The sequence below is a fragment of the Primulina eburnea genome, chromosome 17, assembly GCF_022965805.1.
Source record: "Primulina eburnea isolate SZY01 chromosome 17, ASM2296580v1, whole genome shotgun sequence".
NCBI lineage: Eukaryota > Viridiplantae > Streptophyta > Magnoliopsida > Lamiales > Gesneriaceae > Primulina > Primulina eburnea.
The window spans coordinates 6,186,833-6,201,718 of record NC_133117.1 but is presented as its reverse complement, the minus strand read 5'-3'; the positions used below and the strand labels follow the sequence as shown (position 1 = coordinate 6,201,718).

The 14,886-nt window shown below is 34.4% G+C and overlaps 1 protein-coding gene across 1 annotated transcript; it reads right to left on the bottom strand.

The window, feature by feature from the left end:
- Positions 1-6,204: 6,204 nt before the first annotated feature.
- On the bottom strand, positions 6,205-12,570 carry LOC140818561 (kinesin-like protein NACK2). Its single transcript, XM_073178560.1, has 14 exons — positions 12,103-12,570; positions 11,883-11,972; positions 11,699-11,799; positions 11,484-11,597; positions 11,329-11,410; positions 11,119-11,186; positions 10,629-10,688; positions 10,423-10,547; positions 9,850-10,048; positions 9,170-9,307; positions 8,687-8,776; positions 7,465-8,340; positions 6,800-7,110; positions 6,205-6,628 (listed from the first exon to the last, which is right to left on the bottom strand). Exons 1-14 carry the CDS (start codon positions 12,338-12,340, stop codon positions 6,298-6,300), a joined length of 2,823 nt encoding a protein of 940 aa, XP_073034661.1. The 5' UTR covers positions 12,341-12,570; the 3' UTR covers positions 6,205-6,297.
- Between the last annotated feature and the right edge of the window lie 2,316 nt (positions 12,571-14,886).

Here is a 14,886-nt window from a genome sequence, read left to right as displayed (position 1 = left end):
AGTAGATTATAAACTTACTCAGTAAATAATTTTGATAATTATAACCTCGATCGATGATCAGATAGTGCCGATGTATCAAATATACAAATCTCGTTCATATAATGAAAATTTCAAAGGACAAATTTTCACTGATTCATTTTTTGTAGCTACCACTTTTGTGAACTCCTCAACTAAAACATGTGGTTCCTTCCACTCTCCTCACTCAATTAGCTGTTAAGCAAACTTTCACATTCCCTTACATGGATTAACTTATAATGTGAGGCTCGGGGCCAAAGAGGGCAGAGGGTGATCGCAGGTACCATGAGGTTGCACGGACAAGGAGCGGCTCCTGGCAGGTTTCTAGGCGAAGGGAACGTGAATGAACCGATCTCACACCAGAATAAGAGAGATTTCAACTGTGTAGTTCAGATGGACTTAAAAGATTTGATATGTATTACTCATATTATTGAAGTGCATCTTCTTTTTGGGAGCTCAACACATAAAAACTACAAGGTTAAGCGTGCTTGACTTAGGGCGATTTTGGGATAGGTGACCCCCTGAGAAGTTTCTTAGAGTGCGTGTGAGTGAGAACATAAGTACGCTGAAAAAACTCGTCTTGGTACAATGACGAAATTCGTCAAATCTAAGGCATTACATATAAACTATTTTATAAGCAATATGTTTGATCTCGATCAAATTACATTCGCCAAATTTAACATATTGAATTTGACTATCCTAACGGGAACACCAAATCTAATACTTATGTGACCTTCAATAGTTCATGGATACAGCTAGTCGTGAGTTCATAACTTCATGTGATTCAGAACAACAGTTGTTCTTATTCGGATTTACCGTAATTAGTCTCATTATTTTCATCAACCCTTGATCAAGAACGTCAGAACTCAAGTCTGATTGCACCCATCAGATCATGATAAGGGCTTCTAGTAGCATCGTCCCATGATCCCTTTGGTATCATTGATATGTCTGCAAAAACATTAAGTTATGGTTAGGGTACATTACGGTCCCTTCAACTCATATATCCCGATCGAATCCGCAACCATTGTTATATCAAGAGTTGCAAATGATTCTGATAACGATGTGATATATTTTTTGAATAATAACAGTGACATTATATATGCAACCGAGGAAACATATTTCCAGAATGCACATATCTTACTCTGGCCAGAGATGCTTTACATTATTAACTCATCAGATCACATAGAATATCCACACCCATAGGTGAACAGTGACAAATCATTGGCTCTTGCATATTTCGAAATTACACTCAACCTCGCCACCTGATGACCCTCAATGGAGTTGATAAATGGACCAAATTACATGCTAGTATGTAGAGCCTCCGCGTTGTCCCGAGTCAAAAGACTAATGGTATACAACCATAACCGCAAACTATTCTACTCGATAAGTGATAACCAATTGGAAAGCCCGAAGAAAGATTGTTCAGTTCATCAAATGATCATTCATCTATATGAATGGACATCTCCATGCTCTTACTCATGAAACATGACATTCACATCACACTTGCTAGAGTCGAGAGACCTTTATCCTTATTTTTGACGGCTGAATCAACTATGAACCTATTTAGAATATATGTACGCTTCTTAATGAGTTTCATGATCTTACGTTGTGAGACAGACCTCATGGTACCTATTGTATATTCAAGAACTTTATTTATGCAACTTGTATGAAGATACAGATAAAGTAAATGTCATAATTAGATAAAATCGTAAAATATAATTAAAATAAATATTGTTTTGCATAAAAGTCAATAAAGTCTAAGTCACAAGTTGGCTCACTGTGCACCTATTCTAACCGTCACTCAAGAATGCCAAATACCCCAAGCAAGCATTAGCTTCCGATGTCAGTATACAACATTAATCGTATGAGACTACCCGTTTATGCTCTGATACATCACCTTCAGGTTACCACCACCTGAAGGTGAGAAAGTCTGATATGCATAAGACGACTTTCATGATGCGTTATGGGCAGTATGAGTTTATGGTGATGGAGTTCATGGGGGTTCGGTTTTCGATCAGATTCGTATCACAATTAGGCTTCAGCATGCCAGTCGAGAAACAAATGACCGCGAGCAACGTGGACGACGACCAATGCCGATTTTTGCTTAAAAAGTGTTTCGTTTAGAAATGTTATCCACCGATATATGTTGGATCGCCCGAGAGAGGATGAGGTCTAGGGGATCCCCATCACAGTTTACGACCCTGATGGAAGAACTTCAACATGGAATTTATGTTGGTCCTAGTGCGACATTTTGAGATATAAATATGAGAATAAAGAATAAAATTGAAGACCGACATTTACGTGAAAATCCTCTAAAAATTATTAGGGTAAAAACCACGAGAAAGATGAAAAGAATACACTATAGTATTTTACAGTATACAACCACTTACTGTTTTTCTAAATATAACACACATTCTCCTACTACTGGAGAACAAGCACCTCACAAATATTATAGAACTACACATTCAAAGAAGAAGAGATGCTCGAGAGAAGAGTTGAATGAGAACTTGGGATACAAAAACTGATGAAATGAGAACCCTATTTATATGAGTTCTCCTCGTGTAAAATCCAATGTCAAAAGTACAATGTTGATGCATCCATGACAATAATTAAATGTTTCATATTCCCACCTAATTTGCCTCATCAATCCATCTAATTGTCGACATTTCTCCCAATTGAAGATTTGATTGAGAATCAAACACATCTCCACACATAATTTATATCTTGTCATTCATTGTTGCTTAAATTTATTTTAGGCCACTTGGAATCTACACCACTAAAACTTATCAATATTCACACAACTTAGTCAAAACATGAGCTATGTTATCATTTGTATATATTTTATGCATATCCACACTTCTTTTCTCTACTACTTCTCGCGCAAATTGAAATTGAACTTTAATATGTTTAGTCCTGGAATGAAAAGCTGGATTCTGCGATGTGCAAGACACTCTGACTGTCTAAAACAAAGAAATCTTTTCTTGTTTGTGTTTGATCTCCTCCAATAACATTTTAATCCATATTACATTCTTACAAGCTTGATTAGCTGTCATATATTATGCATCCATTGTAGATAACGCTAGAACTGTTTACTATTTTGGAATAAATATTACTGTTATTCTTGCCATTGTAAACATATAACCAATAGTATATTTCTTCTTATCAATATCACCTGCATAATCTGAATCGACATAGCTTCTGAGTGTAAAATTCAATCCTCCATGACATTATGCAGCATTTGAGGTATCCTTAATGTATCTAAGGATCATCTTAACAATGTTCTAATGCTCTCGTCTAAGATTCGCCATGTACCGACTAACAACTCCCAGTACTTGAGCAATATCCGGTCTTGTATATATTATGGTGAACATCAAACTTCTCACTGCAGACACTATATGGCACTGAGATATCTCTATCATCTCTCCTTCACTTCTAGGACACATCTTCGAGGATAACTTGAAGCTAACAGGAAAAGGGGCCGAGGTTGACTTATTATCTTGTATGTTGAACTGTTACAAGACTTTTTTCAAATAATTTTTCTGGAAAAACTAAATCTTTCCGTTACTCTGTCTTGGTTAACTTACATCCCCAGAATCTTATCTGCTGGTCCCAAGTCCTTCATATCAAATTATCTAGCCAACTGTTTTTACATCTAGATGTTCTAGATAATGTCAAGGTTCTATTCATCTACTCTGTCACTCAATTCTGTTCAGTTGTGTAAGTCGTCGTGAACTCTCTTTGATGCCCTCATGTTGACAAAATATATCAAATTCGTTACTATTATATTCTCCTCAATTTTCAGTTCTCAAACACTTGATTTTTTTTCCAGAATCAAGTTCAATTCGCACTTTAAAATCATTGAAAACTTGGAAAACATCTGATTTTTTCTCAGTTGGATACACCTAACATCTTGTAGATAAATCATCAATGAACAAGGAAAAGTATCTCGCTCCTCCTAGGGATAAAAACGATGCTTGCCAAACATCATAAAGAATCAGCTTCAATATGCTTTTACTTTTGACAGTGAAGTGTCAAACTTTAATCTGTATTTCAAAAAATGAGAGAGTCACTTTTGTAAGCCCTGGGAATAGCTTTCGTTCTGAGAGAATTTTCAACCATCGTTCTGACATATACTCGAGCTTTCCAATGCATGATCATTGTCATGAATATAGATCCTCCTAAGATTGATTCATACTGATCGAACCATTATCTCCGAGACTTCATGCGTCATGTCGCTCCTGAATTCATAATCCACGTGTCACAAAATTTGTGTATGCCTTCTACAAATGTTGATGTTTCGCTGAATAATTTTTCACCACCCCTGAAATACTGGCCACATTTCCTTGAGAACTCTTCTCGATACCCGTACACTCTTTCTTGAAGTGTCATTTATCAGTCACATTTAAAACAATAAATATTTTTTTTCTTACTTCTCGATTTTGATCTACTGTCGCTTTGACTCCACTGGAGTCACGGTTCATAAATCTTCCTCTTATAATCGGTAAATCATCTGCCTGCTTCAAAGCTATCAACATATCTTCCTTATTCTTGCGTCGACTTTTTTCTTTGAGAACTGCAGTTAAGACATCGTCGCTGTTTAAAAAGTCTGTGAGGATGTTGTTGGTTAAATTGATGATAAGTTGATCATATGAATGTTGTAGACTTTGAAGTAAAAGCCCTACGTTCTTTTTCCTCTATTTTATTTCTCATAGAGATGAGTTATACAAATAGAGTATTTAGGGTGTTGATATGATCGTTCATTGATGAGGATTCCATCATCCGAAGAATATAAAACTTTCTCTTTAAGAAAGTTTTATTGTGTATTGACTTGACTCCATACATATTTGTCAGAGTATCTCAAATAAGTCATCTAATAATTACTTTACAGTACTTTGTCTGTTATGATCAAGTGTAAATTGACAACAACATTATCATTTATCTCATTTCACTTTTCATCATCTGTCATTTCCCTCGATCTATCTTCAATAGACGCTAAGCAATTCTTCTTTCTTAAAACTACTTGTAGCTTTATTTTCAATAGTATAAATTTGCTCACATTGAACTTTGCTATCTGCCCGCTATTATGCCTACAAAAAATTAATAGACTGGACAAAATAATCACGCTTTAATAAAAAAAAAATCAAAAAAATCTTTTCTGATGTGGGTTACAACCATAGACCATACTCAGAATTTTAAGAAATTTTAAATCAAGGCTCTGATACTACTTGTTGGCTCAGGTATGGTATCTTCATATGTAAATATGAAAATAAAGAATAAAATTGGATATCGAGATTTATGTTTAAAACCCCAAAATAATATTTTATGATGTACAACTATTCACTATATTTTTAAATAGATCACACACTCTCTTACTACAAGAGAACAAACACCTCACAAATATTGTAAAACTACACAATCAAAGAAGAAGAAATGATCGAGAGAAGAGCTGAATGGTAACTTGGGATGCAAAAACTGATGAAAAGAGATCCCTATTTATATTAGTTTCCCTAGTGTGAAATCCCATGTCAAAAGTCTAATATTGCAGCCTCCGTGACAATAATTAAATGTTACAAATTAAATGTACTTAATTAATGCATTCAATATTTCCATCTAATTTGTCTCATCAATCCACCTAATTGTCGACAATCTAAGCATTCAGGTGGGTCGTAAAATATATGAGCTCAACAGCGGAGTGGAAGACGTTTAAAAGGAGTGAACCTTTTGGATAACAATTTGGATGTTTTGCCACAACATGTCGAACCAGCTGTGTTTCGCTCTGACTCGGAAGATCATTCCCTGAACCACGAAATTGATATCAAGGGAACCAAGAGGATAAAAGCTGCATGAAGATATAATATCCCACTGAAATATTGGAAAAGATTGCATAACCATAGAAATATCAAAAACTTGTTGTGTCTTTCATGGTCTCAAAGATCATGAATTCATATAGGTACATTTTATAAAATTTGACTCAAATAATTAGGAAAAATCTATACTAGACGAACATGATTTGTTTAATATTAATTGTATTAATCATCGTAAGTCAATAATTTGAAAGCGTTTCGCATATTCAAGTTTATATTTCAAATTTAATATATATAGGTTTGTGTGTATACGGTCGAGATCCATATTGTTGTAGTTAACTCAAGATATTAATGCTATATCGGGTGGCAAGTGTAAACTCACAGTGTAAACTTCTTTGACATACCGATCTCGATAATTTTCTGTTACAAGACAATGAAGTTCAAAGTTCAACACATTATCATGAATCATCATGTGCTTTCACAGATGCAAAAGATTTGATATCAAATTCCAACCCATCCATGTCTTCTTGTCACTAAGGGGAACAAAGTTGAGCTCAAACATTTCCCTCAAAATGGGTTGGCCCGATTCGCAGAAACCAACAATCTTGGCCACTACTTCTGCACTTTCCTTCACATGTTGCATATCGAGAGGATCGGTCCACAGTTTATTAACAAGCTGCAGTCGCCTCCTCTGTTTGCCTTCCGGTGGAATATCCCATTTCATGTACAAGATCTCTCTTTCTTCCACGGTTAATTTTGAACTCACTCTCTTTGCTAGATATTCTCTTTCTTGTTTAAGAGCCTTGATGCTGCGACGAGAAATAATTTTAATATCACAAGCTAATATGCATACTACTAGAAACGTGAGAGATGATATGCACATAATACTAAAATATGGTTAAGTTTCATTTGTGAATGAATACACCGTGATTATTGTTGCATGATGTAGACAGAGTTTATTAAAAAGTTTTGGAAAGTACCTTGATGATACTGAGCCAGCAGGGTCATCGCCTAAGAGTGCGGGGCTGGCATTACCGAGGTCATCTAGATGTTGCTCCAACCATTTCAACCGTCTAAGTTCGACTTCCATATATATCTGATCAGAAGGATCTCCTCTAAATAACAAATAAAATTGTGTGCGGTGTATGATCGAAACATGACAGACATGCCACAACATTATAATCTCTTTCTTTTGATCCTCAAACACCACGTTCCATGGAATGGATGATTGTCCAACTAATGTTTCTGTGTCATCACTTGAAGCCTCGTTAGCCTCTTCTAACTCCAACACCTAAATTATTGATACGACTTTCAGTGAAACGGGTTACAAATAAATATATCAAAAGTGAAGGTCTTAAAGAAAATTAATGAGCTAAAGCTGCACTTGAAGCAACTTTCATCTCTTACTCGGTATGTAACAAATAAAAATACTTTACTAGATTAGCGTCGACCATATTCTGAACCATCAGTCAATAACTTTTGTTAAAAGTAACATCGCAAACTATACAACCATGCATCCCTGAAGGTAATCGACCCGTAGACCACGAATTTCTAGTGACTGTGATTCACATATTTTGCATCATAAAACTTTATCACAAACATTGAAGGTAAAATCAAGCTGAATATATCTTGGCGTAATAATCACCTGGCAAACAAGAAGCTGCTTCTGATACTGTAGCTTTGCTACCCGTTCTTTCAGCTCAGTAACATAAGATTTAATGCTTTGAATGTTATCCTCAGTTGCTTTTTTAAACATTCTCTGCATTTTCTTCACATTGATTGAGCTTGAATGCTTTTGTGCAGAACATTTCCCTCTTGATGAGATGCTGCAAGTTTCTTCACTAGTAGGGGTGATGCACTTTTGCCTGGGGATTGCATCATGGACACTATTCCTCTCAGGGGCTCTGTTTTCAGTTTCATGTTCCATTGATTTGCAAGTCGAAGATCTCGCTGAGCAAGGAGATCGTATTATATTAGGCATGTTGGCTGTATTACTCAAAGTAAAAGGGAGCCCTTTTCTCTTTTTTGCAGAAGTCTTTGAGTCTGGAGTCTCCTCACCATTTGGAAGATGTGTAACTAGTTCTTCTATAAATTTCTGAACTTTTTCAAGCTTCTTTTCTAAAACTGAAATGTCACTTTCTTCGGAGTTCAATCGAGCGATTTCTTCTCTCAATGTAACCTTATCTTTTGTCTGCACCTCTGATGTGCAACTTGCTGCATGCATAACCTTTATTTCTGATAGCATCTTTGCTATTGATTCAGTAGTATCCTGACCTCCAAGCTTTTGAGAAACAACCTCCTTGTGAAGTAGTTCAAGTGCACGATTTGCCTCTTCGCCAAGTTGTCTTTGCCTCGTCTCCAGATTTCTGATTTCGTTAACCAGAACTCCTGTAGAAGTCTGTATTTTTCTTGCTTTCTTCCTAATCTTGGCTTTTGAATTGCTTTTGCTGGAAAGCGAGTCATTGTCGTTATAAGAAAGACGTTTAACCACATGACAAGAAGGCCCTTGATGCTCTGATGCCTGAAATGAACAAAGATTACTCAAAGAAATGTGTTCCCTGTTAGAGACGAAAACAAAATAGAGATGGGCTGTGGATGTCTAGGCAAATGAGCGGAAACAGCCATGATGTCTGTAAACAAATTATACGTCACCTTGAGACAAAGTTAAACTATTTAATACACACTTGTCATCCATGCATATAACATCATGAAATGAAATTATTTTTGGTTAAAAAGATATAAGTTAAACTATTTAATACACACTTGCATCTATGTATATAACATCATGAAATGAAACATTATTTTGGAATAAAAAGATCTGATGTTAGAATGAGGGAAAGAAAGCATAGCAATACACATAAATATACCTTTCGCTCTTTGTGTGAACTTCTTTCTAACTCAAGCTGAGATTGAACCTGGTCTCTCAGACGCTTCAGCTCATGAATCTCTCTCTCCATCTGTATATGTAAAATTGTCATCCAAATATGTAGAAAGATAAAGTATCATCCACTATTGAAATACAGTGAACTCCCTCCGTTAATGTCTTCTCAATTTGCTTTCTCTCCAAATGAAAGGCCATTCGACCTCCCAAACAAACCAGCTAATATTTTTTAAATGGAAGGAATGCTGATGTCTGTACCAAAGACTAAAATGATTTGATGGAAGAAACAAAGACTAAAAGATCTGATGGCAGAATGCCAAGGAAGTAGAGTTGATGGTGTGGATGGACATTTTAGTTTTTTTGTGACCTTGAAACACAAAAACTTTCACATAAAACTAGGCACATTACCAGGGAAATTTAACTGGTGAAATAGTTCAGCTTATTTAAAGAAAGTTTCAGGGTACCCCACCTGCTGTATTTTCTTTTCCTTTTCCCTCAACAAAGACCTTAAGGATGAAGAATCAGACAATTCAGGGTTTAGAAACTCTGCTTCAAGTCTGGCAACTTCTTCTTGCAAATGCTTTACTAGTTGCTTCTTTTCAACAACCTAGATGAATAAAATAACTCTCAGCTCCAAAACTCAATACACGTAAGTGCACATTTCAGTTGTTATTGCTGTAGTACTGAAGACACCATCTGATAAGCAATATGTTAAGTTGGTGATAACACTAAACTTTCGAATAGGAAATCAGTAAACCTTATTTTCGTTAAAAATAAAAAAGATGATATTGTTAAATTGTACATGCAAATCAGTACTTCAATTTATGCATCCTCCAACTGTTTTTTGCAATGGTGACGCTATGCATATTTAATAAGTTTTAGATTCTCTTATATATAAGTTAAGGAACACTGCTGACAGTATGTTTTAAGTTATCACACAACATTCTAATGTAAAGATCTAATTCATCTTTTCACTTGAAAAAGGGTTCAAAAATTAAAGAGAGAGAGAGTTGATAAACATTGTTCTGCTTAACTATGGGTTCCAATATTAACCTCACCAGAAACAAAAAATTGAATGTGGAAAGATAATGAACTTCGCATGAGATACATAGAAAAAATATGTTTTATGAGATGAGAATTTCTTCTTACCATGTTTACTCGGGCAGTATTTGTTACTTCCTTTGCACTTGTAGCAAATAAAAGTGTGTTTCTTGATTGCTCTACATGGCTCAAAGCTGGGCTCATTGTGCAAATTATTGCTGTTCGGGCGTTTCCACCTAGTGAAGTCTGCAATATCCTCGTGAGTTTAGAATCTCGGTAAGGAATGTGGTTACTTTTCTTTCCACCACTGCAAATAAACATACAAAATAGGAATATCATCAGGTTAGTTTGTATTTTAATTGAACCTCTACAAATGAATTGTGAAGCTTTTTGAGCACAAAACTAATGAGAGTTAATAAGTAAGCAGCAGAGTGCCAAGAGCCTCTGTCTCATTCTTGAACGGATTCTCCCCTTAATGAAGACGTGACTAGTTTGAATTCCCCACTGCATTGTTGTGTATTTATAAAATATACATAGTGGAGTAACAAAATTGTTGTCCCATTGACGATCATAACTTCAGGTTTAACAATATAAGGTACTTAGTTGGCAAGTGTTTTTACTGAACATGTTTGAACTTCAGTATCAGACATCATATTTGCTGTTGTCATATAATATCCAAACCTTAGCTTTCTGATGACAGTTGTCAATGTCAACAGGCTTCTGTTGATATGACTTCCTTCTTTCAGCCTTGCACCATCTGTGTTTGTTTGAGCAGCACGCTCACTACCAGCTAGATCCACAAGATTCTGTAATTGTTATTGAATTTAATACTGAACGAGCAATTATCTATGGAACAAAGATCTCAAGTGGGATAAAACAACACTAACCAAACTGGCAGAAAAAGATTTCACACTCTCTGAGTCTTCTCTGAGACTACTCTCGATGGTCTGGAAAATGAAGGTGGAAAAAAAGGCATTCATGTGTCAAAATATGCTACAGATATTTGAAAGAGGTTCTTTGCTAAACTAAGTACATAAAAGTAGAAAAAAAAATTAAATAACAGAACTAGAGAAGCAATGTTTCGATACAGCAGTAGTTAATCATTAAAACAAAGATTTTGAAAGGACTTTACGCAGTGGATGTGCTAACGGTCAGATGAACATATGGGATGTATAAAGAGAAAACAAAAAGGACATTGGGAACTATAAGTGACTGAAAACATGGATGCACAATTATGGAAAGCACGTCCTGGGAGTTCAAAATGTGCAGTGGGTATGTGAGATGAAGATTAAGCATATTTCATTAAGGAAAGAATTACATGCCTATGGCTCAGAGTCATTTACTCAGAATCATGTGATTGAAGTAGCTGAAGCTTACCATCCTAATTATCTGATGTGACCTCGAGCTTTTATCATTTAGAGCAGTTTCACCAACCTGCCTTTGAGCTGCGAGAACAAGCGACTGTCAGATGATTTATCTTGGGTAAAACATTACAATTTCTCGAAGACGCAAAAAATTGTGGAATAAAATTGTTTGGGGTAACAAAATATGCACTTCGAAATTTAAATTCTCCTCTTTATGTATTACCTTCACAAATGCTTATTAGATACCTCAAATGTTGAGCATCTTTCACCACCTCCTCAATCAACTTATCAACAATGGTTCCTCTCTGCACATATAAGAAACATTTAAGACACAAAATAAGAAAGATCAAATGAATAACATAATATTGGTGTTTTCACCTCAGGATCATCCAACAGGCGAAGTGATCCAGACTCTCTGTTCAAAAGATCTACCACAGTTTCATTATATATTTCTAAAGCAGAAAACTTGAGCACAAAATCCCTCTCTGGAGTCTGTCAAAGGCAATAAAGGGTAATATACCACATAGATTGATTAAAACAAGATTCTCAAATTATATAAATAAATAATAAATTTTCAAACCAATACATCTTACAAATTTGATGTGTTCATAAATGTCTTTGACAGCATGTTCCATCACACCCCTCATGGTGAAAGTCTTTCCACTACAAGTCTGCCCGTATGCAAAGATTGTCGCTGCACAAACATTGTAAAATAACTAATGGAAAAGGCAACAAAATTTTCAGACATACAGTCACAATTCACCATTAGTCTTTTACCATTAATTCCACTAACAGCAGACAAAGCAACATCCTTAGCACCTTCTTCATAAACTTTCCAGGTAGGGCAAGCAGGATCAAAAACTTTATCTGCAAAATAGGAAGATTTACTTTCAGTTGTTAAGAAGTGATAAGAATTAGCAGTTCAGCCACAAGTTTATGATTAGAACAAATGTAGCAAGCGTTTCTTAAAAAATTATGTAAAAAATAGTTCATCTACCAAATGTGTAAGATCCAGCATGCCGCTCGTGGTATAGATTCTTTGAAGCAATGGTATTTTCATCAGTAATGTCCCATGCAATGAGGTCATAAGAGGCTTGTTCTTTTGAACTCAATGGCCGCATTCGAACTGTCACTAAAATATTCTCCACCCTCACTTTTGTACTGCCAGGGGTGCATAGTGGCATCCTCCTGATCTTTGATGACGGTGTCACTGATGATCCTAATGTCATCTTCATCAAACCGAAGCTCTCCTACCAAAATTAATCTCTAAAGAAAAATAAAAATGATTATAAAATAGCCAGGTACTTATCGCAAAATTCACTTGAAGCGTATATTTTCGTGGGCCAGGAAATTCGTCTTTTTACTGATAGACAACAAATACAAAATTAACCAATTGGTTAAGATTCACTACATAGCAGATACCTCATATCCGTGATCGTAAATAATAAATCCTGGGGCGCAAAGAGTTAAAATTCAAAGAAGTGCGCCAAAATGAGATTACAATTTTTTCAATAGAAGATAATCATCAGGAAAATAACAATAACCGAACTGTCTCTAAGCCAGAAGATCAAATTAACAGAAAAAAAAATATAACACTCACAACATACCAAATGGTTCTTCTGAAGCAGATAAATACACGAAGCAGAACAACAATCTCTAAACTTCAAAGAAATAAAATAGGTGAAATTTTTTGAATATACATGTAATTTTTCAGAAATTAATCATGCACTTACCTTAAAAAAAACCCGAACTTCTTGAAAATCACCTGCAAGATTGACCGCTGTTTGCCAAGATTCTGGAACAATGTTCGATAAAATCAGTTTCTGTGTACTTTACATTCCTTTCAAATTTTAAACAAGCACGAGAATTTGTTGATTTTCAGGAGAATTCCATCGAAAGAGCTCCTGAAATGAGAGGGGTTTCTGTATTTCTTTCCTTTTTCTTCTTTTTGAAATTTGGGAAGATGAATCGAAAACGGCTAGTTTTTAGTGGGATTAAATGTTGCCGTTTCACCTGAAGAGTAATTTGAAATGTGGACCTACTGGGCTTTATTGTAAACGTCAACCCAAATCTATTTTGGTTTAGCCCAATTAGTTTTTTAGGAAAGCCCACGGCCTTGTAGGCTGTTTGGTTATATACTAGTAAAAGATGCACATGCAATTATTATTATTTTTAATTTGATTAAATAATACTAAATGATTAACACGAAATTATTTTCGATTTAGAAAAATTGTTCGATTTAAAAAGGAAGTTTTGTTTTGATTTTTTATATTTAAAATATGGAGTGACTTGAAAAGGTTTTTAGTAGAGTAAGAAGGGTAATTATGGAATTAAGTATTTGTGTCCTCAAAGGTAGTTATTCTAAAGACCCTCACACTTAATATAATAGTATAGTATATATATATATATATATATATATATATATATATATATATATATATATATTTGTCACTTTCATTAGATGATTGTCACCTAAATGATGTATACAAAAGTAAATACAGTTGGTGGACAAAATATCAAAATTGTATATTCATTATATGAGTGTCATCTCAACGATGGACACATAAATGAGCAGAATATCAATATATATACATGTGTGTATATATAATATATATATATATATATACACATTTTCCCTTTTTTCTTATACAATGTCCATACCATTTATATTGGTCGAGCAATGGTAATAAAATGTGACTGATTTTTTTTTTTTAATATTGGAAAACGAATTGTTTGAATAGAAGGATATGATTTAATTGAGGTTTCAAAACAAATATTTGTTAAAATAGTTTTAAGAAGCGTCTTTTACAAAATAAACTTGGTAATCATTACTTTTCCTTTTGTCAATCACTGTCTTAAAAAAAAAGTGCAATAGAGGAAATCAGTACTATTTAGTAACAAATATATTGCATTTGTTATTTATTAAAATATTTTTTTATTATTGCATTCATTATTGGGTTATTTTTTGTTATATCTTATGTGAATCGACAGAGAAAAAGAATCAGATAATTTTTATCACATTACAAATTATCTTATTTCAATTTACGATATGCTAAGCTTTTATATTACATTAACACATGCATCGCGAGTCTACAAATTTTAATAAATTATATCTTTTGGACCAAATTCGATGCTAGTGTTAACCAAATCAAAGAAGCCCCTTTGCCTACCATACGGGGACAAGCAAATCCTTAGTCTGCAGTTAATTTATATGTCACCCACATGCCATCTGATTTTGGTACATGAACCTAGCTAATTTCTTTGTATTCATGTCAAATATATAATCTAATTAAAATTTAGTAACATTTTCACTAACTACAGTAAATTGACACATATCAACATAATATATATACACACACATATATATAGTTTTGATATCATGCACACCTACCGTACACACCTATGTGAGTACCGATGAGGTGTCATTCACTCCTTGGATGCGCAATTTTTTTATATTTCATCACATCCAATGGGTGAGTGACACCTCATCGGTGCTCACATAGTGTGCACGGTAGGTGTGTAATATATCAAAACTATATATATATATATATATATATATATATATATATATATATATATATATATATATATATATATGTAAATACTTTTATATCTTATTAACTCGTACACACCTATATATATATTGTACACACATATATAGTGTGCATATATATTGTTGCCCAGTATAATTCAAATATCTGCATAATGGTATGTTATTGTCCATTTTGAGTATAAGGCTTCATAATTTTGTTTTCAGACTTTACTCGAAAGACCTCATAAT